The sequence below is a fragment of the Kryptolebias marmoratus genome, linkage group LG8, assembly GCF_001649575.2.
Source record: "Kryptolebias marmoratus isolate JLee-2015 linkage group LG8, ASM164957v2, whole genome shotgun sequence".
Taxonomy (NCBI): Eukaryota; Metazoa; Chordata; class Actinopteri; order Cyprinodontiformes; family Rivulidae; genus Kryptolebias; species Kryptolebias marmoratus.
The window spans coordinates 19,527,490-19,553,622 of record NC_051437.1 but is presented as its reverse complement, the minus strand read 5'-3'; the positions used below and the strand labels follow the sequence as shown (position 1 = coordinate 19,553,622).

Here is a 26,133-nt window from a genome sequence, read left to right as displayed (position 1 = left end):
CTCTCCAAACCTCTGCAGGTAGAGTCTAACAAACCTTGCTCCGTGGGGGCAAACATTGTCATTTTGGAGGACAGAGTTCAGTCCCAGACTATGAAGATATGCCCACTGGTTGCTCACAGGTGCCGACAATCAGGTACCAATCAGGCAACTAATTGTCAGCATCTGGGGGCAGTAGAAGCTCCAAACAGGAGTCAATAGCAGAACAAGATGCCACTGGCAGATAAGATTTTTCATGGGTGCAACCAACATATTCAATTCTGCTGCTCAATCTACAAAGGTTGAGCACACACAAATTTTCTTACTTTTGTGCTATGTGAAGAAAGAGAGAGCGAGCGACAGAGAGAGATCCAACACAGTTCAGACCTTGTGCACATACATTTAAAAAAGAATCGGAAATACCTACACATGAAACGTACACATGTCATGTTTTTTCTGGTTATCAGAGATTTAAAATGATAACAAGTGTTCCTAGAGAGGCGGTTGGGAAAGTACACACACAAGTATTGCGGGAAACAAGTTTCCCGCGTATCCCCTTCAAATGTTACGCCTTTAACTATCAAGGAGCAAAATATCCAATATGTGGACTGCCAATGCTTTGCATAGATAACTAAAACAGGCAAATGATTGTTGACTATCAACATTAAACAAATCTTCCTGGCTGAACTACAGTTTTAAATTTATTGTGCATTAATTGCACGGCGGTACAAAAAAGCAAAAAAAGGCAAAGGGCAAACCGTTTCGACCGCCTTTTTAAGATCTTTTTCAAACCATTTGCGTAGAGTTTCTGCTGTGGTAACTTGAACAAAAACAATGCCAGATTAAAAAACAGATAAACATATTATATTATCTCTCTACTGTTGCAAAAGTGATTGTGGTAGATTGTGTGGGAACCACCACCATTTGATTAAAAAAGGCTCATTTGCCTATGTATTGGCAAAATACCCTCTGTTTGTGTATACATGACTCCAGGTTAGTGAAGCAGCTGCTGAACTGCTGCCGTTCACAAACACACAGCTACTCTTCTGTGTGACACTTACAGACTTTGATGGCATGACAAAGCTGAGCGAAACTTTCTCATCAGCCTCCTCCTCCTCCTCCTCCTTCTCGTGCGTCTCTTTGTCCTCGTGTCTGGCACACACTCACCAGCTCCCTTTGCCCTGCAGCTTCATACACCTGCCTGCACGGCTGCAGTCGTGTTATGTTTCAACGATGAGGCAACCTCCGACCAATGAGATGTGGTGAGAACGGTTAAGGAGCGTGGTGGGAATTCTCCTCCCATCTCTCGTCTCTCTCTCTCTTGCTACCTGGGAACCGAAGCAGCCTCAGGGAGGGGCCGCCCAGCCGCCTGCTGTCTGAATGAACACCAAACAAAAACTCTCACCAACAGGTGAGTTACATGAGGCAGTGTTGGTTTTTCTCTGCTCTATTCTCTTTCACTCCCCCCTCATCATTATTTTTCATTCATGGCTGGCACACCGCTTTGCATTTTGGCAGGACAGAAAAAAAGGACACAGAGAAACAAAACACTCAAAGTGTGGGAACTTTTCCTTGTTCCTTTTTTTTTCTTTCAGGATCGTTTATCAGCATTAACTCTGCTTACACAGGTATTTGTGCACCTGTGGTACTGGATTAGTGGATCTGCTTCTTTATTGTAAAAGAAAAAAAGGCTCTGATTATTATTTTTTGTTCCAAGTTTTTGCCTGAAAACACATAGCTCTCTGCTGAACAGCTGTCAAAGCTTAGATTTTTGTTTTTTAAAGCCGACCGTTTTCCTGTTCCACTTAAACTACTTCAGTGCATCAAAGCATAAACTGAGGAAGTCGTGCACGCACTGTCATTATTTCACATACTCATCACAGTGTGACCTAAGATGTAATGACCTTAGTTTACAGATTACTCTTTATAGTGGTTTGAAAGGCTGTTTGTTTTTCTCAGGACTGAGTCTTTCTTTTAGTTGCAGCAACAGATGATCCCAGACATCCAACAGTGCCTCCCACAGTACAGAAAAGAGTAATGCCTTGGGTGAAATAACATCAGGCGTTTGCTATTTGAATGTTATTAGGCTACTAATGTCAGGTCACCTAATGTAACAAAAATGTTTTTAAACCATCAATAAAAAGCTGCTTCCGACTGGTACAGGCTCATGTTTCCAGGTGAACCGGAGACATATAAAAGGACTGATTATTGGAGTGAGCTTTCAGGTTAATCATATTGAGTCCTTTTCAATTTAGTTTTCAAAAATGCTACAGTGCTAAAGCTGTATTTTGACACCTGCAAAGAAGTTCTTTCATAAAAGAGAACATCCAAAGCTACAGCCCTAAATGTGCAGGTCTAAAAACCATGTTAATAACGTAACTAGTCCAAATCTTGCCTGTTTTTTAAAAAATAAAAATTGCACTCCAGCATATTAAACCATAAACTTTGAGGGTGGCTGCTAAGGTGGGTAAGGTGGGACTGACAATTTGCACATTTTCTCCCAATTTTGAGTTTGCAGCTAGCTTACAACCGTTGCAGCCCACTGAGATACTACCTCAAGGCTGACCCCAGCCACCCTGCAGATAAAGCTCATTATTTTTGCTTGTATGCAGGCTTGTGTTTTTGCAGTCATGATTCATACAGGGTATCGTGACCACAGGTGAGTGCTGGAACATAGATAAACCAGTAAATTGTGAGCTCTGCCTTCTGGCTCAGCTCCTTCTTTACCACCATGAACCAGTGCAGCATCACCATCACACACCAGAGCAGCATCCTCATTGCTTAAGGTCATGCCTTGAAGACACCAACAGAACCACACCATCTCCAAAAAGCAGAACACTGTGGTTCCCAAACCACCTACCCTCCTCTCCATGTGAATCAATATCCAGTTCATGAAGACCACAAGCAGGATCAGGGATAAGGAGCAGACTAGATGAAGTCCAAAACACACTTGAAACAAGTTCAACTTCGTGTCAAAAATGTAAAGAATGTAGGGTATGGACTTTTTATTTACACGTTTCATTCTTTCTCAGCTTTTTCTGATTTAGGGTCGTGTTAATAAAGAATTGGCATGTTTGTGTAACCATGGTGCAGGTTTCCTTTCAGTGTTATAACTTGATGTTTTTCAGTAGGTCTAAAAACATTGACTTTATAACAAAACTTTTGCATTTATTTATTTATTTTTCTAGCCCTCTTCATCACAACCAAAACACTGGTCTGCACTCATCACAAAAGCAATATGAAGACAGTATAAATCTGTGTATTTTCATTTGCAGAGTTTGGACCCTCAGCAGATGCATTATAGGTCTGGATAGACACCTATGTGTGAACAAATCTGTCCTCCTTTACACCATATTAACTTGACTGCTCAATAAAAACGAGTAAATGGCTGACACGGCACTTCATTTAAAACTGTGTCATTCACACCTCCTACTTTGGCCATTGTCACCCACAGGGGCTTTGTTGAGAGGTTCATGTTGTCCATAAACCAAAACTCCAGACAACAATAGATGAACAGCTGTTTCCTGGGCACGCAGAGAGTTTTGTGTCAGACAACAGGTGCTTTCTCATGATGTCATTTTGTGGTGAAGAAACATATGTAATCTCAACGTTTTAATGTTCATCATCCGAAATAAATGATGTGGTGGCTGCGGTTTCATTTATTTTTAATATTTGAATCCTAAAATAGTAATAAAGAATATATTCTATAAAACAGTCAGAAAGTCATATTGTGATGAGGATCTTCACACTTTTTATCGTACAGATTCTAGTCTGAGTTTTTTACTATAAACGATAAAACAAAGACAAGTCGAATGTTGTTCCAATAAAGATGAAGTTCAACAGGACAAGCCCATCACTTCAGTTAATTTGGCCTAAAAGGAGGATGTTAGTGGATCATTCACAGTGAGGTGTCACATTTGTCCAACAATTCACCGGATAGTGGTCACTTTGAGCTCCAGCTTCCTCCCACATTCAGATCGACTTTATTAAAACTGTCTCTGACAATTGCACCAAATAAAAACAATTATTCTTGTCCATTGCAAAAGGTATTCTAATGGCATGAAAATAAAACCAGAAAACATTGAAACATGTCCTATTTGTGTCTTTTTTTTTCTTTTTCCCTTTTGCTCTAAAGTTGGTGTCAGTAGCAGTGATGTCAAACATGGTCTATTTATCCTCTTTTTAAACTTCAGTGCTTTCAGACATCTTTTCTTTACCTTTCTGACTGCTCTTTCCCCTCTTTTGTTCCTTGTCTTTCAGTCGTCGGTTTACAGCAGATCCACGGGGGAGCGGGAGATGTTTGCTCATTCTCTCACCAGAAGGGGCTGGTGAAAAGCTGGCAATCACAAAGAGCAAATATGTTCATGTAAAGTCAACCTTACTGAAGGGAGCTGTGGGGTGTTTGTTAGGGATTTGGAGGTTGTGCCGTAACCACATGTTCCCTCCTTTCACAACTATTACATTTCTTTGACGTGTGCACACTCACCATGGTGGCAGATTCCTTTCTCTGAACTTGTATTGTGGCCTCTTCCCTCTTGAGTCAAACACAGTGCCCACACACTTACTAACCGAGTTTCAATAAAGTATCTGATCTGGTTGAGACAGGGCAGGGGGTGGGGGATGGCAGGTTCTCAGTATCTTGCACTTCCTGAAATTGAGACAAATAAATAGGATTCAAATAGTGATGGTGCATTAAAACAGGACTTTTAAAAAAGAAAGACAAAACAAAATCCTCAACACTTAGAACCTCTAATGAAATGGTCAGACTTCATTACTACTGACCCTGTCTTACAAAAATTCAAACTTGTCCATTAAACCATTCAGGACTCCCCTCGCTTAAAGAAGAATCTACCTGTCCAGAAACATCCTGTTCTTGTTTTTACTTTATAAATAAACAGAATTACATTATGTTTTTGCATAGCATACTTTAATAAACCAACACTTATTCACTTTAATACTGGATCTAAAACATGAGTTTGTATTCAAATGAATATATAACACTTATGAGAATATTTACACACAGAAAAGTAATAGATTTGCTCATTGGGGGTCAAAGCAAACCTTGTTAAACGCTTTTACGGCAGAATTTGTGAAACACATTGCTTGCTTTCCCAACTAGGAGCTCAGTGAGAGATGTGTCAGCTTGTAGTAATGTGTGGTTTTAAACACAGCATCAATATGCTGTAGTTATAAAACTACATTAGAAGGAATCAGAGGATTGATTAATTTCAGGTTTAGTTTGCACAACATGAGGTACGAGTGAGTGGATAAGAGAGGAATAACCTCTGGTTAAATAAAAATGACCCTCCTTTATGTGCTTTGTCGTTAGTGCTTTGACATTCCCTCCCTGTCTCCTCACAGAGGAAATGACTTGTTGAAGCAACACAAAAGTCTGCCACCCTATAAAGTTTGTTTTAAACAGGCCAAAAAATGGGGGGGGGGGACTGGAGAAAGCAAGGAAGAGAAGGGCGGGGACCAATGTAGCATAAGAGTTTTACAGCTCTGCATTAATTAAAATGAAGAATCCCATATTCCTGGAGGGCTGAAAGAGACAAAAAAGGGAGCTGAGGGAAACAGGAAAAGAAATGTGCTGCTGCAAAACAGCTGTTCCTAACTTTTACCCAGTGGGCCCTCTGAACAAAACCACAAAATTTACATGCAGAAAGATCACTGGGTGTGATGCAATAGACTGTCTGACAGGAAGTGTCAGGTTTAAGTACTTGGAGCAGAAATAAGATTTCAGATTTGTTAAAATTTTTAATGTACAATATCAGACAGATTTTAAACGGTTTGCTGTCTGAATTTCTGTCTTCGTTTTAAGGCGTCTCTTCTTCAGCGCTTCGACTCAGCCACTTTTAAGCCAAACCAGACTCTGTATCTCTGAGCTTTGTTCCCTGAACCTCCCGCTGGAAGCTGATCCCTAAGACAAAGCCCTGTTTACACTAATGGCCCACTAGGCTTTTTGCCATAGAAACAAACAGCAGTAGGGGGAAGTCAATAGAATTTAACATTTTGACATTTTTCCTCCAGCTCTCAAAACCAATATTGACCCAGCTCCCCTGCATGACTCTCTTTAGTACAGGTCCTCGGTATACAAATCAAGCCAATGCAGCCAGAACCGCAGGCCGCCGTTTCGAGGGCTGAGGCCAACAATAGACTGCCCAGGATGGGGCTCTCCCACTGGGCAGACGGAGCGGCTACTGTCCCCGGTCTCAAGCTGGTTCACGGAGGCCTGATGTATGAAAGAGCTCATGCTCTCCCGCCCGCTTTAACGATTCCATCTGAGAGGACCAATTGTGTCTGTACTCCGGACCCTGCTGGTGGGTGAGGTGCACAAGAAGAAGGGACAGTGGGGGCACTCACATGTGCAGAACAACCCCATAGTGGGCCAGTGCTTCTCAAAGGCCAGATTACAATCAATTAGAGCCTAATGAGCGGAAAGCTGGACTTGTAACCTGTTGCAGCAGGGCAGTTGTTTAGAAAGCTCCCAGTTGGCAGACACATCAATAACCTCTGAAATAGCTCCAGACTGAAAGCAGGACGCAGCAGGAAGTGCCTGAGTGCGTGGCCATCTATATATGAGTCATGCTTCTGTCGCTTTGCCTGGTATAGTGCTACAGCAACAAGAACAAACAGCAACACAAGGTTTCTAAACATCCAAACAGCTTTTGACTTCCTTGGATTCTTTTTAAAATCACTGTTTCACAAGACGTCTGCTCACAACAACAATCTCACGCAGACAGAGCTCACAAACAGAATTAAAGTAATCTATAAACTGAGCAGTCAATCATTAGTATTTTCACTTTTATCACCTGAGTGTGAACGACCCTACACAGATGTCAGCGAACGCAAAGAGAGGGTTTAAACTTTCACAGAGTGGCGAGCTCATCCTCGGGGCGCTCGTAGCTGTGGGGATCCTTTCTCTGCAGGGAAGGTGTTTTTGTTTGTTTGTTTGTTTTTATGTGGCAGGTTGGCTCACAGCAGGGAAGCAGGCAATGATCATTTAAAGGAAGGTGAAACAGCAGGAGCGAAAGGGACACTGTGGCCTGAGGTGAAATCAGGAAGGAGCTGACTTGTGGATTTTGCAGTTCTCTAAAAAAGAATTTTCAGTCGTCTGTAGTCTACAAGGTTCTCACACAGGCTGAACATCTGTAGAAACTCATCCCAAACACATAAATGAGTACAAAAATAATGATTATCAATTTGTCTGTTAGATCCAGTTACATGTTGATCCAGTAAACAGTATCTGAACAGCTCATATTACAATCTAGTCAGGATTTTAGACTGAAATGAGGTTACTTTTTATGCAGCGTTATAAATGATCTAAACCTGATCTGCAGAGGTGAAACCAAGCTGTTTTCCAGATCCAGATCTCTGCAACGTTAATGAATAATTGTGTATCTGCATCATTTTATCCTTCTGGATAAAATGAGTAGCTCAAAGCCCAGGATGCTGTAATGGTGCCCCTGCAAAAATATGCTGGGTGAAATTTATTTTGGTTGAACCGATTGGGAAACATGACGGCAAACCTAAAAAACACGGTCTTTGTTACTCTTTAAAACCACTTACTGAAAGTCTCTCACAGCCTTGTCTTATTGCACAATACAGATGTTACCCAAACATTCAGGGTGCAGTTTCTTAACATGGAGGTTATTTTCATGTAGAAAAGTGATTTTTTTTTTAGTTGTACCCAGACAAAGAGAAGCAGAAGGCCACAGAAAATATGCAGCTAATGACAGGTTCATACTGCGTGTTCAGTTGGGTCAAACCAACTTTTTCTTTTTAATTTTCACAGAAGCACAAACATTAAGATATGTCTACATATATTTATATTAAGAACCATAAAACATTTGCTTTGCTGTTACATCATCTTGATGAAATAATATAATATTGCTCTGTTTGTTCAGGTCTTCATGCTCTCTGATAGTGGTTTAATAGTACTGTGTGTCCGACTGGATTACTGAGATACAAACCAACAGAAGTGAAAATGAAAACTTATTACTACAGCTATCACAACTTCTCATGCACAAGTCTCCAAAAAATGGAGTTTGAGTTAAGAGCTAGTCAAAAATCAACAACTTTTTGAGCCAGACTTTCAGCTCTTGGGGGCATTTTTATTGATTTTGTTTCTTAAATTGGAACTCCAAAATTCCAGTTTTTAAGTACAAATGCAAGCCAGCATAATAATCATAATAAAATTCCTCTGGAAATGGTCAGGTATAATAGCATTAGCATTTTATTGAATAGCAGCAAAAGTCCAACAACAAAAAAAAAACTTCATAAAAACTGAAGAACTACAAACCAAGACCACTTCAAAAGAATGCAAAAAAAGTCTGTCTCGTTGAAAGCAAAAAGTAAAGAAATGCAAGATGATCTAAGAGTTTTGCACATTAAACCAACACATCTATCCTCGGGCAATGTTAACCACACTGAAACACAACAAGGTCTTCATCACCATCAGAGAACATCTCATATCAAACTCATGACTGTCAGGAAGTGATGAGTAAGGAGCCAAAGACTGATTACTCAAAATAAAGAATTTAATGACAAAATAAAAGGCCGACACTGAACCACATAATGAGGTGTGCAGGGAGCCCACGCAAACAAGATAACACAGACTGATGACACAGATGACAGACTGATGAGTGAAAGAGAACCTGGAAAATAAGAAGGCGGGGAGGAACGATTACTAGAGGTAACAGGTGAGACTAATGAACATGACGGGCAGGTGTGAATGGTTAACTGAGGGGAACGACGGGGGAAAATGGCTGATGACACAGGGAGACGCTGAGAAACTAAACACAAGATATCTTTAAAAAAACAGAATAAAACAACAACCACACAAAAAATAGGTTCATGACAAAGGTGTTTATTTTAGATGTTGAGTCGTTTCAGACTAACCTTCAAACAGTTTAAAAAATGGTGCTAAAGTGATATCCTAGGTGGTAAAAAGTAAGGTCAAGAAGATCTGACCACGTATTATTAAAAGCAAGAACTGTTAAAGGAAACCCTCTTATCACCTTGTCCACACATTGTGGTATTAAAACATGTAAAACCAGACTTTAAGCTCATAAAGCTAACCGGCTCCTGTCCTTCCTGTGGGATCAAATAAAAACAACCTCACCCCTTTAAATCTCTCTCTCCCTCTGTTTGTCTCCACATGCTCTCTTTCTCATGTCCTGATTGTTGTGGGAACGTTCACCCGGCCCGGCTTATCATTTTAATATATGATGCTGTTCGTTTCCTCATGGCGAGCGGTTGGGTGGCACCGGACGCCGCTGTGCCGAAGCACTTTTAATCAACCAGAGCCTACTGAGAGAGCTCGAGCCGCTCACCTCAGCAACCTCAAAGCAGCGGCTAGTATTCAGTAAAACCGTGTGGCGCTCCAGCAGCTTCAGCTGTAATGTACCCACTGACAGCACTAACCTCTCACAGGCCTGCTGCCCCCCCTTTACAAGGTTATATTACAACCCAGCAGGAGCTCAAAAACAGAGGACAGGATGGGAGGCAGAGATTGGAAGTTCTCAAGACAACCTGGCATGTTCCCAGGCTATGGCGGGGGGAGGCTTTCTCCCAGCATGCCGCACTCTGTGCAGATAGATTAAAATTAAAATGAGTTGCTCAAGTATCTGGTTTTTGTTGGCCCGTGTTCTTCTGCTACCCGTCACCTCAGCGTTTGGAGCCAGACATGCTCACTTCTAAAAACACATTCTTTTTTGACCCTCAAGGCAATTTGTGGGTTTTTCCAGTGTGTGTTTTCTAGGAAACACGGGGTAGGCGGCACTATTCAAATCAAAACTGTCTTTGTGGTGCAGAATTACACTGCGTGGCAGAGCGGTCTGTATGAAAAGGTAAATGTCTCATGATGAAATAACGCAAAGGGAAGGAAAGCTACAATTTTGTGTCTCTGTGTGGGTATGTAACGTGGAAAACACAAACCAAAAATATTACTGAAATACACCCTAAATATTGTCATTTTGCCCGACCAGTGACCATGAATTATTTACTACTAACGTGACATAGCTAACGTCTTCAACGGACCCCAGGTGAGTAATCACATCCATGTTAGTAAAACTGCCAAAAGGTGCAGGTGTTCGAAGCTTTTCTTTAATGTTTGTTTCTTAAATAACAAAAAAGTCTTGTTATGTTAAAAGTTTAATGTCACAATCTTTTTTCATGCTTCATTTTTCTTAAAACATCAAAATTGATTTATATAACAAAAATTATTATAAACACTCCCAAAATAAAAGTAACACATATAGCCAATTTGTGTCAAAAACTGTGGAAGTGTTTGAAGTCACCTATTTAGAAATAAAGCACTCTTAAGTGAAGAAAACTGAGAGTTTTCCTGAATTTTTTCAGTCTGAAATTTGTAAAATCAGCTTGATCTTTATGCATTTCAATATGCAATCTATACAGGATTGCAGTTTTGAGAGTTTAGGAGGCAAAAATGTTAGCAATGGCAACCTCTGACCCTTGTTTTGTTCTGGCTTATTTAAAAAGACGACCCATCAGCCAGTGCTTAATATTACCCTTTCAGTCAGGCAGCTACCAAACAAATAGCTTCAGCTCTCCTCAGGCTCTCCATTTGGCCCCTGGCATCGTACAAAAGGAGAGACGTTCCTCAGAAAGCTGCTCTCCCAAAGACCCAGACGAGCACAGGAGCACTTATCAGGGACCTGATGTATTGTAGCATGAATGGTTCGGCCTCGGCAAATCCTTACACACTGTCAAGCTGCATTGACTGGCTGGTTGTGTTAATTTTGCTGCTTTTCAGCCCTACTTTACCCAAAGTCTTTTGCACCTTTAATGGAAACAAGAGTTAATAAGATCTAAAGTGTAAGTCCAAGAATGTTTCATTCAGCCTCAAAGCTAAGCATCATTAGCAAATGTTGGGCACCAAACAAACAAGGAGGCAAAGTGCTCCAGTTCACCTCCAGCTCATTGATAAATCTTGTGCACAGAGAGGTTAAAGTAGCTGTTTTTCTACGGTGGGTGATCCACAGCAACAGGAGGCAAACAAGTTGCAGATGTGGAAAAGGAAATAAGCAGCTGTTCAACCACAAATGAGGAACACTTTTTTTTTCCACTAAGTAGGGAAGAGCTGTGCCCTGTTTCGGTTTTTCTGCCTGGAGCTGAAGGTTCACTCAGAGGTTACTCGGGGCAGGGGACGGCCCGTGCCCACAGCAGCTCGACGCCCACTCAGGCTGACTCACATCCAGAGGGCGGCGAGGGTACAGCACACACAAACAGGCATTTTACTCAGACTGAGTCGAGTTTTGGTCTGAGGCACGGCACCGAGGGGCTGAGCAGCTCGGCTGTGATTTACAAGCTGCTTTTGACAAGGTTGTAACCCACATGATTTGCTCTGTTTTCTTACTGGAGAGGAGATATCCTGAAAACTGACTGCAGCTCCACATATAACACTTTTATCATGGGTTAGGTGCCACTTGTGACCTTTATGTTGACACAGTTTCTCTTGATCTTAAACCGTCTTCTGAAAAAAATATGAAAAGGATCTTAAAATTTAAAGTTATCAAAAATATCAGCATAACTGCTGGCTGATTTTCAAACCAGAACTATGACAAATGATCAGGATAAGTGTGACTTCTTGAATCCCAAAATAAGGTTTTATTTCTGCTCATGTTAAAGTGATCCAACAACAAATTAAATCAAAGCAAAACTGTGTGAGACTATTATTTTTTAAAACTTTTGGTTAACTCTTGCCTTAATTGTTGCCATTTCATTCTGTCCAGTTAGGCAACTTAGCAACTTGATTAATCATAATCTAAATTTATACACTATTTAATTGTGTTAAGGAATCAAACATTATTAAACTCTTATCGGCCAGCAGCAAGAGGATTTAAATGTTAAGTAAGATTTGGGATTTGGTAGTTCTAGTTACCACCTTTGAGTTAGAGACAACTGAGGTATCCATTTATCCTGCAAATACAGCATCATAACTTGGACTGTTGAACCACGTGATAAATCAGAGCTTGACAAATAAAAAGCAGAGTTCTTGTTATTATTGTTTGCCACCAAGAGCTGCAGGCTGTGCATGTGTTTGTTTGTCTGTTGTGTTAGCAAAATATCATGAACCCCAGGATGGATTTTAACCTTCAGAAAGTAACTGGATTTATATTATTACTTATTAACTTTTGAAATCGATTCAGTTCAAAATGGCCATAAAAACACATAAAAGGCTATAACTCAGTCAAATGAGCTGAAATTCGATATGGTTGTAGCAGGAAGTCTTTCATTGCACAAGATATCGTTATATTGCATGAGATTGTGCATAATGTTATTTTAAACCTTTTTGTCACAGTTTGTCATTTGTCAATTCAGAATGATCTTAGTTTAAAACTCTGGGGTGAAAGATGGCAGCTGATATGCATTTCTTCTTGAAATGCAAGGATTTTTAACCTTTTCTATAAAAAGGGTGAAGTAATTGATGCTCCATCTTGAGAGCAGGTGCTATAAAGGGAATGCAGTGAAGCAGTGGTGTCCAATCGTGGTCCAGGAGGGTCCGTATCCTGCATGTTTTAGTTGTTTCACTGATCATCAGCAGGTTTTCAAGTTCTGCTGAAGCCTGTTAATCACTCAGTCATTCGAATCAGGTGTGTCACAGCACAGAAGCACCTAAAACATCCGGGTTAGTGGCCCTCCAGGACCAGGGCTGGTGTGGTGGAATGGTCCAAGTGCAAATACATCAAAGACAGCATCTACAACCAACAAAATTACAAAAAGAAAATTGAACCAACAAAAGATGGGCAATGTGACGAGACACACATATAAACATGGAGGATGGAGCAGGTGATTCAAAACAAAAGAAACACTCTTATGAAAGAGAGTTGTCTTAAAAATATTGTTTTGTTTTTTTCAAATCAGCTGCCAACTCGAACTATTTGAAACGACAGCAGAGTTTCAACACTAACCAATGACTTATCAGAGATTGATGAGTAAACGATTGCAAACAGACATCATTAAGGTTATGAACCGCTGCAAAGTCCTTCCAGAGATTGATTAGTAAACAAACACTGAGCTGTACTACATCAGGTGGTAAAACATATCCTTGTGTTACTTCCTTCTAGCAACAATTGCATCATGTTTTTGCTTCTATATTTTAATTTTATACGTGGATTCTTCTTTTTATAAAGAAATCCCAAAGAAAATGACACCAGCCCCTGAGCTTTACCAACCTTAGGCGTAGGAAGTCATACATAAGAGGTCAAATAAATATTTCATGGCAGGTGACAAGCTTGCTGCAGTGATGACAGCACTGGAGTCTGATGGGGTTTTGCATGTGATGAGAATAGCCAACTGCCAGCTCTGTTTCCCAGCAGCACTCTGGAGAGCCATGCAAAGGCTTGCAGGAGGTGAGTGATGTGCTGTGCTGTGATTGGTCTCGCCACTTCCTATTGTTCCCCTGTCACTGATAACCCCCCGCGACCCGGGCCGAAGGAAGGAAGGCCATCGTTTGGTTTGTGGTGCTGGGCATGTCAGCTCTTTGTCCTCTAATAACTTATTAACCCGCAGAGTCTTCCAGGAGAAGAAGGATTTCTCACACAGCTCGACAGATGGTTAACTCAAAGTAAACAACTTTTCGAGCGATTCTCTGCAAAGAGGAAGAGATGGTTACTGCAAATGTGAGGTAATCTCCAAGGAGAATGAATGCAAACTGGCTGTGGCAAAACAAACAACTTCCAACCTTGTTTTTTTTTTTTTTTGTTTTATTTAAACAGACGTGACAAAATTATATTATTTTTATTTATATATATCTCAAAAACCAATAGTTCAAATGACTTTTAGTTTTTCCACCAAAGCAGTGCTCCCCATTAATTAAAATGAACAACAATCTCATGTGATGCCACTAATAATCCAACCTTTTATTAAAGTTCTGTTCTAAACTAAACAGACTAAATGCTGCGCTGACTCAAATTTTTGTACAGATGGCACTTCCAACATTTTCATTGGTTGTTCGTCTCTGGCTCTCAACAACAGTGGTTCTTAATGCTGGAGTCTGGTGCTGGTGGTTCTGAATCTGAGTGAGCTCTGGAACCGGTTAAAAGACAAACGTTAGACAAAGGAGATGCCTGAGCCCAATTCTGACTGACAGAGTGTCTCTTAATAGAGGGGGAAAAACAAGATTTAAAAATCAATAACATGGAAAAGTTCAAGCTCATTAGAAGGTCTTTGCTATAAACTGTTTGTCTGTTAGCAAAATATCTCATGATAACTAAAGAACGGATTTTAATTAACCTTCCAGAGACTAATTATTGGATAACCCAACCAAATTCTAGATCAGGGGTAGGCAACCCTGGTCCTCGAGGGCCACTATCCTGCATGTTTTCCTTGTTTCTCTGCTCCAACACACCTGATTTGAATCAGTGTGTCATTAACAGGCTTCTGCAGAACATGAAGAGGTGATTTAACCACTGAATCAGGTGTGTTGGAGCAGGGAAACAAGGAAAACATGCAGGATAGATGCTCTCCAGGGCCAGGGTTGCCTACCTCTCTTTTAGATGGTTAACACAGCTTAAAGACTAAAATCCGGTTTGATTGTCCCTAAAAGTCACTCCGTACACATCTACCAAGCAGTGACAGAATGCGTGAGATCTTTGTTTAAAATGTCAACATGCAGGCTGAAAGAGACCAGAGTTCCTCGTCGCGCTTTAGGCCGTTCATGTGTGCAACTCAGCCTAGATTCTGAGTTTTTCAACACAATCACTTCGGTTGTTTCACTTCAAAAGGAGAAATGGATCAAACTGTCTTGTGTGCTGGCAGCCAGACTGCTGGAGTTGAAAGAGGAGAGTTCAAGCCCTGTCTGGAGGTCTAAAAATACCCAAAACGTTGGCTAATGTGTAATAATGTGGTTGCATGCCTCATGGAAAACAGGAAGGAAGTGATGGAGATGGAACCAACAGGCCTCATGCCTGTTATAAATAAAGCAGAGGAGGGCTCCATCATCATCATAAAAAACAGCATCTCTCAGCAAATTTGCTGAGTTTACCATCAAAAACACCCCGTAGAGATGATACATTTTAGACTTGGACATGTGCTGATCTGAAATATTGTATTTATTGCTCAGACAGTTGATCTTAATGCTAAACAGGTTCTCCGTGTGGTTCTGTGGGCTCCCATCTCCACAGGGAGTCACATAAAAGCAAAATAAAGAGTGAAAACCGACAGGGCCGTGAAATATTGAGGGTTTCCTGATTTCAGCACAGATCATATGAATAAATGGTCCACACTTATGGCACCTCTTTAACCTCCTATAGTTCCTCAAGCTGCTCTACAGAGTTTCTCATTCACCCATTCATACACTGCTTTCTACTATATATTATTACACATTTTACACTCAGACTTTGACTCTCAGCTAGAAACTTTAGGAAAGAGCTCAATGAGAAGCTGTGTAATGTACAGAAAAGTAAATATGGATTTTATTTTTTATTTGTTGGTTTGTTTGCATCATATTGTTACATCCTGAGGAAGAAGTTGAAACTATGTATAGCTGTGCAAAAGTTATAAAGCACCCAAACTTTACTTTTTGCTTCCAAAGAGAGAGATTTTCTTGTATTCTCACTTGAGGTTTTTCAAAGTTTTTCTTTAGACTTTGGCTGTTTTTTTTCCCCTCATTTGTGTGTTTAAAAACTGAGTAAAGTGAAGGCCAAAAGAAGATGTAATAAAACAATCTACCTCATGGTATGTCTTTAGGAATCAGGGAAAAGAGCATTGATTTTGTTTTTCCTACTGACTGAGCTCTGCACAGGTTTGTATCTGTTCTTTATGAGCAGAAGGCCACTGATCAAGTTCAGCGTATGCTCTGTAGGAAATGTTTACATCAATTAGTCATTTTTACAAGTGTATTTTTTATGTTAGAGGAGAAAAAAAAAGGTTGTAAAACATTTTGTACAAGGTGATAACCGCAGCAAGTTCTCTGTGGTGCTGATTCTCAAAACCCCACATGTTTGTCACACCTCTGCTCATTTCATCTGTAATCTTTGCCATCTTCAAATCAAGACATGCAGTTCTACGTAGCCTTGTGCACCCGGCCCTGAGACGCACATACACACAAACACGACATCTGTAAATTGAATGCACTCTTGCAAATAAGTCTTTTTTTATCTGATCAGACTTCAGCTTTGCCATTATGACTGTGTAACAGGTGTTAGTTTTTAAGAGTTCTGAAACAAGATTTAAAAAATAAAAAACATTGAAATGGTTTTAATATCAGGTCACTGGCACAAGACTTTCTAATGTGCAGGCACTTATTTTCACAAAAAGTTTAGTTTTTGCTTGTTTCAGCGCATTCTTAAGCCTTTTTTGTAGTTTTAGAAGTTTTATTTCTCTTAAAGCTTATCCACAGACAAACACTGCAAATTAGCTGTTAGTTAAAAGCTCTGTTTATGGCACAACAGTTGCATTATTTCCTATGTAACACTGTTATGTTGAAACTTTATAAATAAATAAAGCTTTTAGTCTCTTCCGGTTTTATACCTGTTTTTACTCGTTGAATGGACAGTGGCTGATTACTGCCATCTTGTGGTTAAAAGGAAGAACTGCATTATTGCATGAAGGTAGTTTGTCTCCAAAAAGCTCCTAAACTTTTTGTGCTTTTCTATGTTAAATGTAAACCAAATATCCCTGAAGAAAAGAGTCACCAAAACATATTTTGATACAGTTTTTACTACTATTAGAACACACAAATCATGCAGCCCTTCTTTCACCAAAAGTCGCTTATGCTCAGTGGCAAAGGATTTTTTTTTTTGTAAAGTAGATCTGATGGATTTTGACAACCATGATCCCTTCATAACCCAAATATTTGATGTTTGTTGTATTGTTGGAGGCCTTTGAGGCGAGAATCAATAAATGCTTTGGTTTTTCTGATCAATAATCAAGTTAATCCTTATGGATTCCTGCAGGCTAAAACCAGTTTACATCCTAATCGCTAAAATAGGCTCGTTCCTGGTGTTTTACAACAATAGATGACTTGCTTTACATGTAGTTTATTTTCACACAGACTTGTGTTGAACTGACATAAATAAATAAATCACAAAGGTGGGAACAAACAACCTTTTTGGTCAGTATTAGGCTAAAGAAACTTGTTAGGAAATAAATTTCCCACGTTAAAGTGGCAATAAATTAAAATGTGACATGAAAAGAATGAAAGCAGCTTTTTATTGTAATCAAAGTTTAAGTAATGTTTGCAAAAAGTCCTTTTTAGGATTCGTGTGTCAGATTTTCACAACAAGATTGTTTTTTGTAGTTCTTCATAAAATTTAAAGAAAGCAGAATACCTGTAATACCTTTCAAATACTGTGTGGCTATTTTTTCATCTCAAAGGAGTAAATATCAAGTATAATAAATAAATAGCACTACCAAAAGAGGAAAAAAATTGATAGTATCAGAAATGTACTTAAACTCATGATTTGAGTAAATTTACAAACTTTATTCTACATTCGGAGACCCCTTGAACCGAAAAAAACACCTGCATCTGTATCATCTTGTTTGTGAACATCCTTTTCCATCTTTTAAACAATAAAACAAAAGAAAAACACCAGATATATTTCATTGTCTTTGACACCATCTCCTCCAGTATGTTGTCTACAGCAAAATGTTTCAAACTGAGCTTGAAAATAACAATTAATGTAATAAAAGCACTAGTTGAAACTATTTGTTCATGCTTTTTCCATCCCTATTCTGTGTGATTAAAGTATGTTTTTACTCTTCTGATCCTTTGTAGCATTAATAAATATCCCTATATCCTCACTAAACAACCCCCAAAGATCTGAACCACAAATTTCTGTTTTCTCTCATTTCTTTCTGTATAATTAGGACTTTAAGCCCCAAGTGAGGCAGCAGATGCTACTAACTAAAGATGCTCATTAACGGGTCCCCATTCAATCTCCTCTCTGTTTAAACATCACGTCAGCGAGCTGCTGCTGAATGCGCCTGTTTACTCCTTTTTTTTTACTGCTGAATTACCGTGCCTGACACGGTAAACAATTAGGGTGAAATTCTGCCACATTAGGGGCTGTGAAAAAGCCCAAACAGATCCTAATCTTAACCCCACACACAGACTCATAAGAGCCTATAATCCTGTTGATGGAAACAGAATCCCACCCATGTCAGGACGACCCGCTGCCCCAGGTGAAGCAGCCACACACAAGCTCCGACTCGTCCGTCTTTATCACAGAGGACCCTCCAGGGCACTGGGCCCAGGCTGTGGTTCGGCTAATTAGAGGGTCTGTTTCCTCATAAATATTTATAGTCGATAAAATAAGGCCGAGTACAGACTGTAAAGTGTCCAGTTTCTCCATGCAGACTGATACGTGCTCACAGTAATGTCAAAATGTTCAAATTTTACATATTTTTTAAGCAAATTAAAGCTTGACCTGAAACAAAACAGCAAGAGGCTCAATGCTTTGACATTGTGGACTAAAATCTATAACATCAGCTTATTTTTTTAATTCACCTATAGGCATTGTTCACTTTATTTAGCTGCAAATAGAGTAAAACCACATTAGGCATTTCTTTACAGCTCAGAATGAGATCGGGTCTGATTTAAGACTTTTTAAAGCTTTCAGATAGCCGTCAACAAAGGATTAAGCACTCATCAGATAAACCTACTTGAAGGAAGATTTAACATCCAGGTAGAAAGACGCTCTGGCATCTGTGTTGTCATTTCAGCTGCTTATATCATCCCCCATGCTCACCACGATGGTCAATTGTTTAATTATCATGCATATCTCATTGTTGCATCAAGTGCTTTGTTAGAATGAGTTGTTTATATCTAAATAAGACTTTTAAAAGGAGATGTTGCAAATTAAACCTACTTAATGAAGAGTGAAAGTCAAGCTTTTTGCTGGTAAATTACAGCAATAAGACAAGAGAATCATTTTCCCAGGTCAAAAACAAGTGTTTCAATTTGATTTCATGCAGTCTTTATTAATACTGACGTTACCTTCAGATAAAAGTATGTGAAGTATTTATATGATACAGTGTAACAGTTATAAAGTCACTGAAATTAAATACTAAATCAAAAATTGTGAAGTTTGTCATATTTTGTGGCGAGAGAACCCAGTCATCTGGATGTTGACATCAGAGCAACTCGTGAAAAACTGACCTTTAACGTGAAAATGAAGGAGCTACCACAGCAGCAAAACTAAACTAACAACCCAGAGGAAGAAGAAGAAAAAAAGAGTGATTACAAAGTGAAAGCAGCTGAGCTGATCAGTAAATGAGGGACACGTTTGTCATGAGGAGCTGAAAGCAGAATCCCACCAACGGAAAATAAGCGTCACAGGGATGAAGCTAAGTAACACGGAACACATTAAAAGACAACAAAGATTAATAAACACAACAACAAACATAACTCAAACTAAAAAACAAAAAAACCCAGAATCAGAACAAAAACAAAATCTGCCATTTATTACACAATGACTGCTTCATAAATTGTTGCTATAGTCTAACAACTACATATTTTTTAAATGAACATTTTCATCTTTTTAACAAAAGCCTTTTAATAATTATTAAGTTTTGAACCATTAGTTAACTTTCAGATCCCTCAGAACGCCCCACCCACCCCCGCTCTGTGACACGTATACATAAGACAACAGGATTCACTCTTTGAGTAATATAAAAATAAAACAAGGTCTTTATATGAATGTATCATGCTCATATTTAGGCAAAACTAAATGTTTCTCAGTAATAATCAGCTGGTCAGTAAATGAGTTTCCAGTCATGAAGAAACTTTATCTGAGTGACGCATCTTCGGGTAGAGATTGTGTTTATTTTAGCTCACTTATTCTTCACTAAAACATCTCAAATAGGCTATGAATCCTCTGAAAAAGGAAAAAAAAACAGCTGAATATTCAGGCTGAAGGGTAGGTTGTCACAAAAAACAACACCAAACAAAAAAAATAAACCATTGCTGTTGGCATAGCAATACTTTTATTGCTGCAAATCTGGTCATTTACTCTGATATTGTAGTAATATATGTTTCCTGTTTTGATATTTAATTGGTTTGTGTTTCTGTGTTTGACATTAAATGCATCATTGATTTTCCATGATGGACCTCCAGTTCTCTCTTTTTTTTTTTGTTTACTCTCCTGCAGAGTCTGGAAACATTGGAGAGGAAAGTTTGGATCGGCTCTCACATCATGACATCATTTATCAGCTGACTGACTCTCCTCACATGACGCCCGGGCCACTGCTGAGTTTTAACTCCCCTTTAATGAAGAATCACAGCAAGTAACTGATTAAAAAGGGGCTTTTAAATAGGAAACATTATCGTGAAGATCAGCTATATGTCACTAAAGTTGATCATTTCACATTTGAAACTACTGTGAGGTACAGTTTGCAAGTGGAAAACCTATTTAAAGCTCTGAAACATTATACTTCTGTTGGAGGAGGCTGCTGCAGGAACAGTGTGCATTACGTGTTCCGAGGCGCCGCTCTATATTTAACAAATCATGGGGTTTGCTGCGCTGCGTGGTCACGCACAAGAACACCCACCAGAAAGGAGACAGCATGGTTCTGCTCAGACTTCCTCGACCTCATGTGGACCCGGGTCGCAGCTGAAGCAGGACAGGTAGGAGACTGTGTGGGTGTGCACAAAGAACAGGCCTACTAATGTACCAGAAATACAATATTTGATGTTTTATCTCAAACCTTATAAGGCTGGGTCATAAACGATAAGATCAGATATTTGAGAATTTCAAAGTTGATGCTAAGAAACTGTCTTTTCACTGCATAGATTACATAATTACATTATACTGTAAAAATCTGAGAAGTTAAACATTAATATGCTTGTGTTTTACAGACAAACAGCTTCATTATTTCGCTGATTCGGTTGGCTTATAGTCATCTTTAACTATTAAAATGATCTAAATACAACCTCAAATGAATATATATTACCCCACATCATTAACCTCACAAAGTGAAGAATCAGTGTGTGATTCTGCAGCTTGTAGAACCATCTTTAGCACTAACAACTCAAAGCTATCGTCCCCTGTATGACCTTCTCTGTATTACATCACAGTGGATGAATTTTGACCCACTCTTCAGAGCATTGCTTCAATGTCCTAGAGTAGTAGTAGTATTTCAGTTTGGTTCAGGTCTATGTTTTACTTGGATCATTGCAGCACCTGGATTCTGTTTTTTTGCAGACGTTCTTTAGATTTGCAGGCATGTTTTGGATCGTTTGCTTGTTTGATTAAACCAAGTTGGGCCAAGCTTCCTCTGTGGGAGATCATCGCGATTGTTGTCCTATTTTCAGTCACTTCAGCTGTTTCTGTAGGTAAACAAAGACATGTGGTAGATGGCAGCTCTTCACAAGTTTTGCTTACAATTTTTTTAATTTAAGGACACGTTAACCATCAATATGAGTAAATAATGTGCAGATGTTGTTTCTTACTTTATGAAATTGTATTATCTTTGTATTATTGTATTATCTTTATTGATAACTGTTTTGCAATGAGCAGCTTTAATATGGCGTGTGTTAATATATTTACCTCAAGTCCAAATGAGGACCAGATAATTTCTCCAACACATCCTGGTCCACAAAGTGGGTGTAATTTCCTTACACCATAAGTCTCTATAACTGGTTTATATTGTTTTGGGGTTTTTTTGCAGGTTGAACTGAGCCCACATCAGAATGGATGACTTTGAGTACAGTGTGGAGATCAGCGATCGAGACTGGAAGTCCTTCTTTGCAGAGTGCGAAGAGTGTAGTCTGCTTCCTCCTTCATTAGCAGGCTTAGATGATTCGGGGATGAGTGACATGGATGAGCACTTTCTTGCTCAGAGGATGCAGAGAGTTGCCTCAACACCAAATTTCTCAGAAAACGCCCCCTCTGTTGACAGCCCCCCGAACTGCGTGGGGTCTCCCATGGAGCGTTGCTTTGGTAAGCAGGGACTTGGAGTTGACAGCATTCTTTCGGGCAGCGAGGAGGACATACACATGCAGTCTATCAATATGTTCTTTGAAAGGCTGAAAGGTCTCACTGAGGTTCAGGCAGGCCAAGAGGGAGTTGGAAACAACAAAGAGGTGAAACAAGAGGAGGAGCATTGTGGTGTCGGGCAAGAAGCCAGTGGAAGGACTTGTCCCAAGTTAAAAGCGCTCCATGACAGGGATGAGGTAGGAGCTGGCAAAGAGACCAACAAGCCTGTCAACACCATCAGAAACTTAAACAGAAAGAAAGTAGCTGAAGCTGAGTCCAACCTTTCCTCAAAACCTGCAACCTGCAGTAATTCTGTGTTCAGTATTTGCAAATCAGCTGAAACTGAGTTATTTGTTAAAGAGGAGCCTTTAATGGAGATCCCAAGGAATGAGAAAACACAGTGGAGTCAGTTACATACCTCACATGAAGCGACCCCTCAATCATACAAAGTAGAAAAGGGCAGAAGTATGGATGACATTAACCATGAAGGTTTGTTGAAACGTCAGGAAATTGTCAGTAAAAAGTGCAGTTTGAGGGAGGACCACATCCCCTCCCAGGAGCTGTCTCCTTCTGTCTCCATGAAGAGGAAGAGGAGAAAGAAAAAACGACTCAGCATGGAGGTCGATGGGGATGAGGAGTCATGCGAGAGGCACGTTTCAGCCAAGCAGAATGACTCAAAGGAGGAGCTGCGCACGTTAAAAGAAGGAGGAGCACGTCTGGGGTTTTCTCAGGAGACATTTAATTATTTAAAAGAACCACCGAAAAATCTCATGTGTTTTTACACTTCCAATCCAGCCGCCAGTAGCGTTCTGGAGAATTTATTCGCTCAGGATACAAAAAATGAGTTTCCCCACTCTGTATCCCCAAGTGACAGTCAAAATCAACATTTGCCTCGGAGCAGAGACACAGACATAAGCTCAGCTGAAAATCATTCAACTAACCTCAGGTCTGAAACACATCTGAGTGAAAAGGATGACGATGTTACGTCTGCAGCGAGCAGCCGTGCTAATAAGGCTACAAGTGTACAAGCATGCAACAAACTACAGACTGAAGAGTCAACTAGAAGTAATCCGTTTTCTTGGCTGCCAGTTCCTCTTACTGAAAAGGGAACAGAAAAATCTGAAAGTAAAAATAAGGACGTACAAACAAGAGATCTCTACCAGTTTGATAGAATAAGAACTTCTGCCAATAACTGTGAAAATGAAGAAAATCATTCAACGCCAGAGGTCAAATCAATCAGCCTTTTACCACGTGGAGAGTCACATGCTTCTCGTGTGGAAGTGGGCCAAAATGACAAACTATCTGCTGCTAAGTCAGTCCTGGCTGCAGAGGCTGGAAATTCTGGTCGAGACAAGTGCACACCGTGTCAAAGTGAGGCTGAGCCCCAACAACAGCTGGAAAACGACTGTCACAACACAAATCATGGCAACACTACGCTGGAAAACACTCACCTTTCTGCGTCTTCCACTCAACAGAGGGCATGTCCGTTCTCAGATGAGATTTCAGATGAAGCTACCTGCACTAATTTAAAGCTGGACTGCATTAATCGACCATCTATTTGCTGTTTGACAGAAAATCTGTCGGGGGAAGTTACAAAACAGCAAATAGATTGTCCCATAGAGGCTCAAACCTCAAATATTTTAGCAGAGAAACACACAGAAGTGGAAAAAGCACAACTAGAACCATCACAAATATTGAAGTTAACAAGTCAGAGTCCAGAAACTGAAGTGTTCTTGTCTGAAGACTTAAAACCAAGTCCTTCAGATGTCACGTGTGTGCCGTGCAGCTGCACTCTGGATACAGAAACGGTCCTTTCAAACTCTAATGAAAACTTTACAGACATGTCAGCGAGTTTGTGTTCATCTCCCACTAAGCACGAGTCTGTCCGAGCAGAACAAAACACACAAATCCTGGCAAAACGTGACAAAGATGAAGCTACATCTGGAACCACAAACCAAAGAGAACCGAAGAGTGATTTCTTAAGCAAAGCAGCGGAAATAGTGCCTGCATCGAAAACTCTAGACAAACCGGAAAAGACGGAGAACTCAGTGTTTGCCATGTCTTCTTTTTGGAATGAGATGGAGAAACTGACAATAAATGATATTCTGGGTTTAAAAAAGCTCAGTAAAGCAGCTCCGCCCAGCCCCCTTCCAGCTGTGCAGGAGAGTGAGGAGACAGAGGTGTTTCCTGCGGCTGATTCGGGCGTCTTTACCCCAGTGGAAGAACCCAAACCTGAACAAACCCCTGAAAAAATGACTGATTCTTCTTTAAAATCTGTGAGCTGGGAGAGTGAACCTGTCCCAAGGAGCCGAGGCTCTGATATTTACCCGGAGAGTCCCGCGTTAGCATCAGTTTCTGACACATCCCAAACTGTTCTCACTGAGACGGCTCAAAAGTGCATCAGAAAAATTGCCAAAACTGTCAGCGTGCACAACTTACAAGCTCTGGAGTCCGAGTCTTTTACCTCCAAGTGCAAAAAAGGAGCTGTACAAATTCTGGAAGAACAAAAATCCGAACAGTTTGAATATTTGACTGAGAATGCTGCACCAATGAAAGACAAGGAAAGTGATTTCTTACCTTCATCCTCCACAGAGAGCTACAGCATCTCTTTCACAGACATTTTTCAGTACCTCTTTGGAGGAAAGCAGTCAGCTTCCAGCCAATCAGCCACAGAGGATAAAACCTCCTACTACACCAGTGGAAACTCTGTCCCTGAAACATACGATCACTTCTTCTCAGAGTTTGACAGTGAAAGCTTCTTTTATCCACTCACGACAGCAGAGGAGAAGACCAAAGACAAGCCGGTTCCCATATTTTCCTATTCTCGCTCGACTACTAAAAGTCTACAGTTCCCAGAGGCCTACGAGCATTTCTTTGCATCTTCCTCCTCTGATGACTCCTCGGTGGAATCTGAAGAAGAAGATAACTGCAGCCCCATGAAGGTGGTGAGCAGGTTCACTCGTAAAGCGAGCTCCACTCAGCTCTCCAAAGACATGTACGAGGATTTCTTCACAGACAGGGACCTCGGAGAGGACTTTTTCTCCTTGAAGTCGCTCTCCTTCAGGAAGGCTAATTTCACAGCGCCTGCAGACCAGAATCAGAAGTCAAACTCGCTCGTACCCGTGAGGCAAAGTCACCGATACACTCTGAAGATTGGTGCTCCGCTCAATGTGACGGGAGATCAGGATGCCATGTTTCCAGATCCTCTGCTCTACCACCTGGAGGACAGGATCTCCAAACAGCTGTCGCAGGAGCCTTTCAGATCAGACGAGCTGCAGGCGACTGTTTCAGACCCAAGTAAGCTCACGTCCATGAAGGTGATGCAGGCAGTAAATGTGGAAGCAGGCTAACATCACTAACACATTAATGGTTACAGTTACAGTTATAGTTATAAGCCAGGTTGTAAAATGAGTTTGCATGGGTTCTTTAATCCTAACAGGGCCGTGAATGCATCTGAAACAACACAGATCTTGTCTTATCAAGCTTGAACGCTGCTTCAAAAAAGAAACATTACATGAAATAAAGCTTAAAGGAATGCATATCGCCCGCCACCTTTCATGCCAGAGTTTTAGACTGAGATCATCTTATGCTGAGAAATGACAGAATCGTGGCTAATTTGGTCAAACCTTGAAAATCATGTTTCGCACAATCTCGTGCAATATTGTGTGTCGTGAATCCCTTTCAACTGCATATTTTGCACAACTCATTGAGTTCTAGACCTTTTTATTGGACAATGTTGATTACCTGTGGCAGCCATCTTGAATTGTGTTGTTGCCTAAAGGTGATCAGTTGTAGGGCGCCCGAGTTAAAATTAAAAACATAAAGATTTGGACTCAGCCTTGTGTTCCAGTTGTTTTGTAAACATTTGGGACAAATTTCTGTTCATGAATCCATTCAGTCACTCTTGGTAAAGTCTTTTGTAGGATCTACAGCAGGTCAGTATAAACTGAGATCACAGACTCCCTGCAGGTGGACTTAATTCAAATAATTATGTGCCTTCTGGAGGTGATGGTTCAAAGCAAAAGGGGTAAATACGTAAGAATAATAAACTTTTCAGTTTAGTTTTTTAAAATGATTTAAGTCATTTATGGATCTGGTGTCTGTCAGTTAAAGGTAAAAAACCTTACATGACATCAGGGGTGGAAATTAGCACCCGCCACCGGCCAAATGCGGGTAAATATTTGAAGTGGCGGGTGAATTTGATCAACACACC

General features: G+C 40.2%; 1 protein-coding gene across 1 annotated transcript in view; it reads left to right on the top strand.

The window, feature by feature from the left end:
- The first annotated feature begins 20,432 nt into the window (after nucleotides 1-20,432).
- The window catches only part of perm1 (PPARGC1 and ESRR induced regulator, muscle 1), an 8,169-nt gene continuing 2,468 nt past the window's right edge, over nucleotides 20,433-26,133 (top strand). The window contains exons 1-2 of the mRNA XM_017417908.3: nucleotides 20,433-20,569; nucleotides 21,613-25,217. Of these exons, the coding sequence (XP_017273397.1) occupies nucleotides 21,635-25,217 (3,583 nt within the window). The 5' untranslated portion in view covers nucleotides 20,433-20,569; nucleotides 21,613-21,634. The remainder of the gene's footprint in view (nucleotides 20,570-21,612; nucleotides 25,218-26,133) is intronic.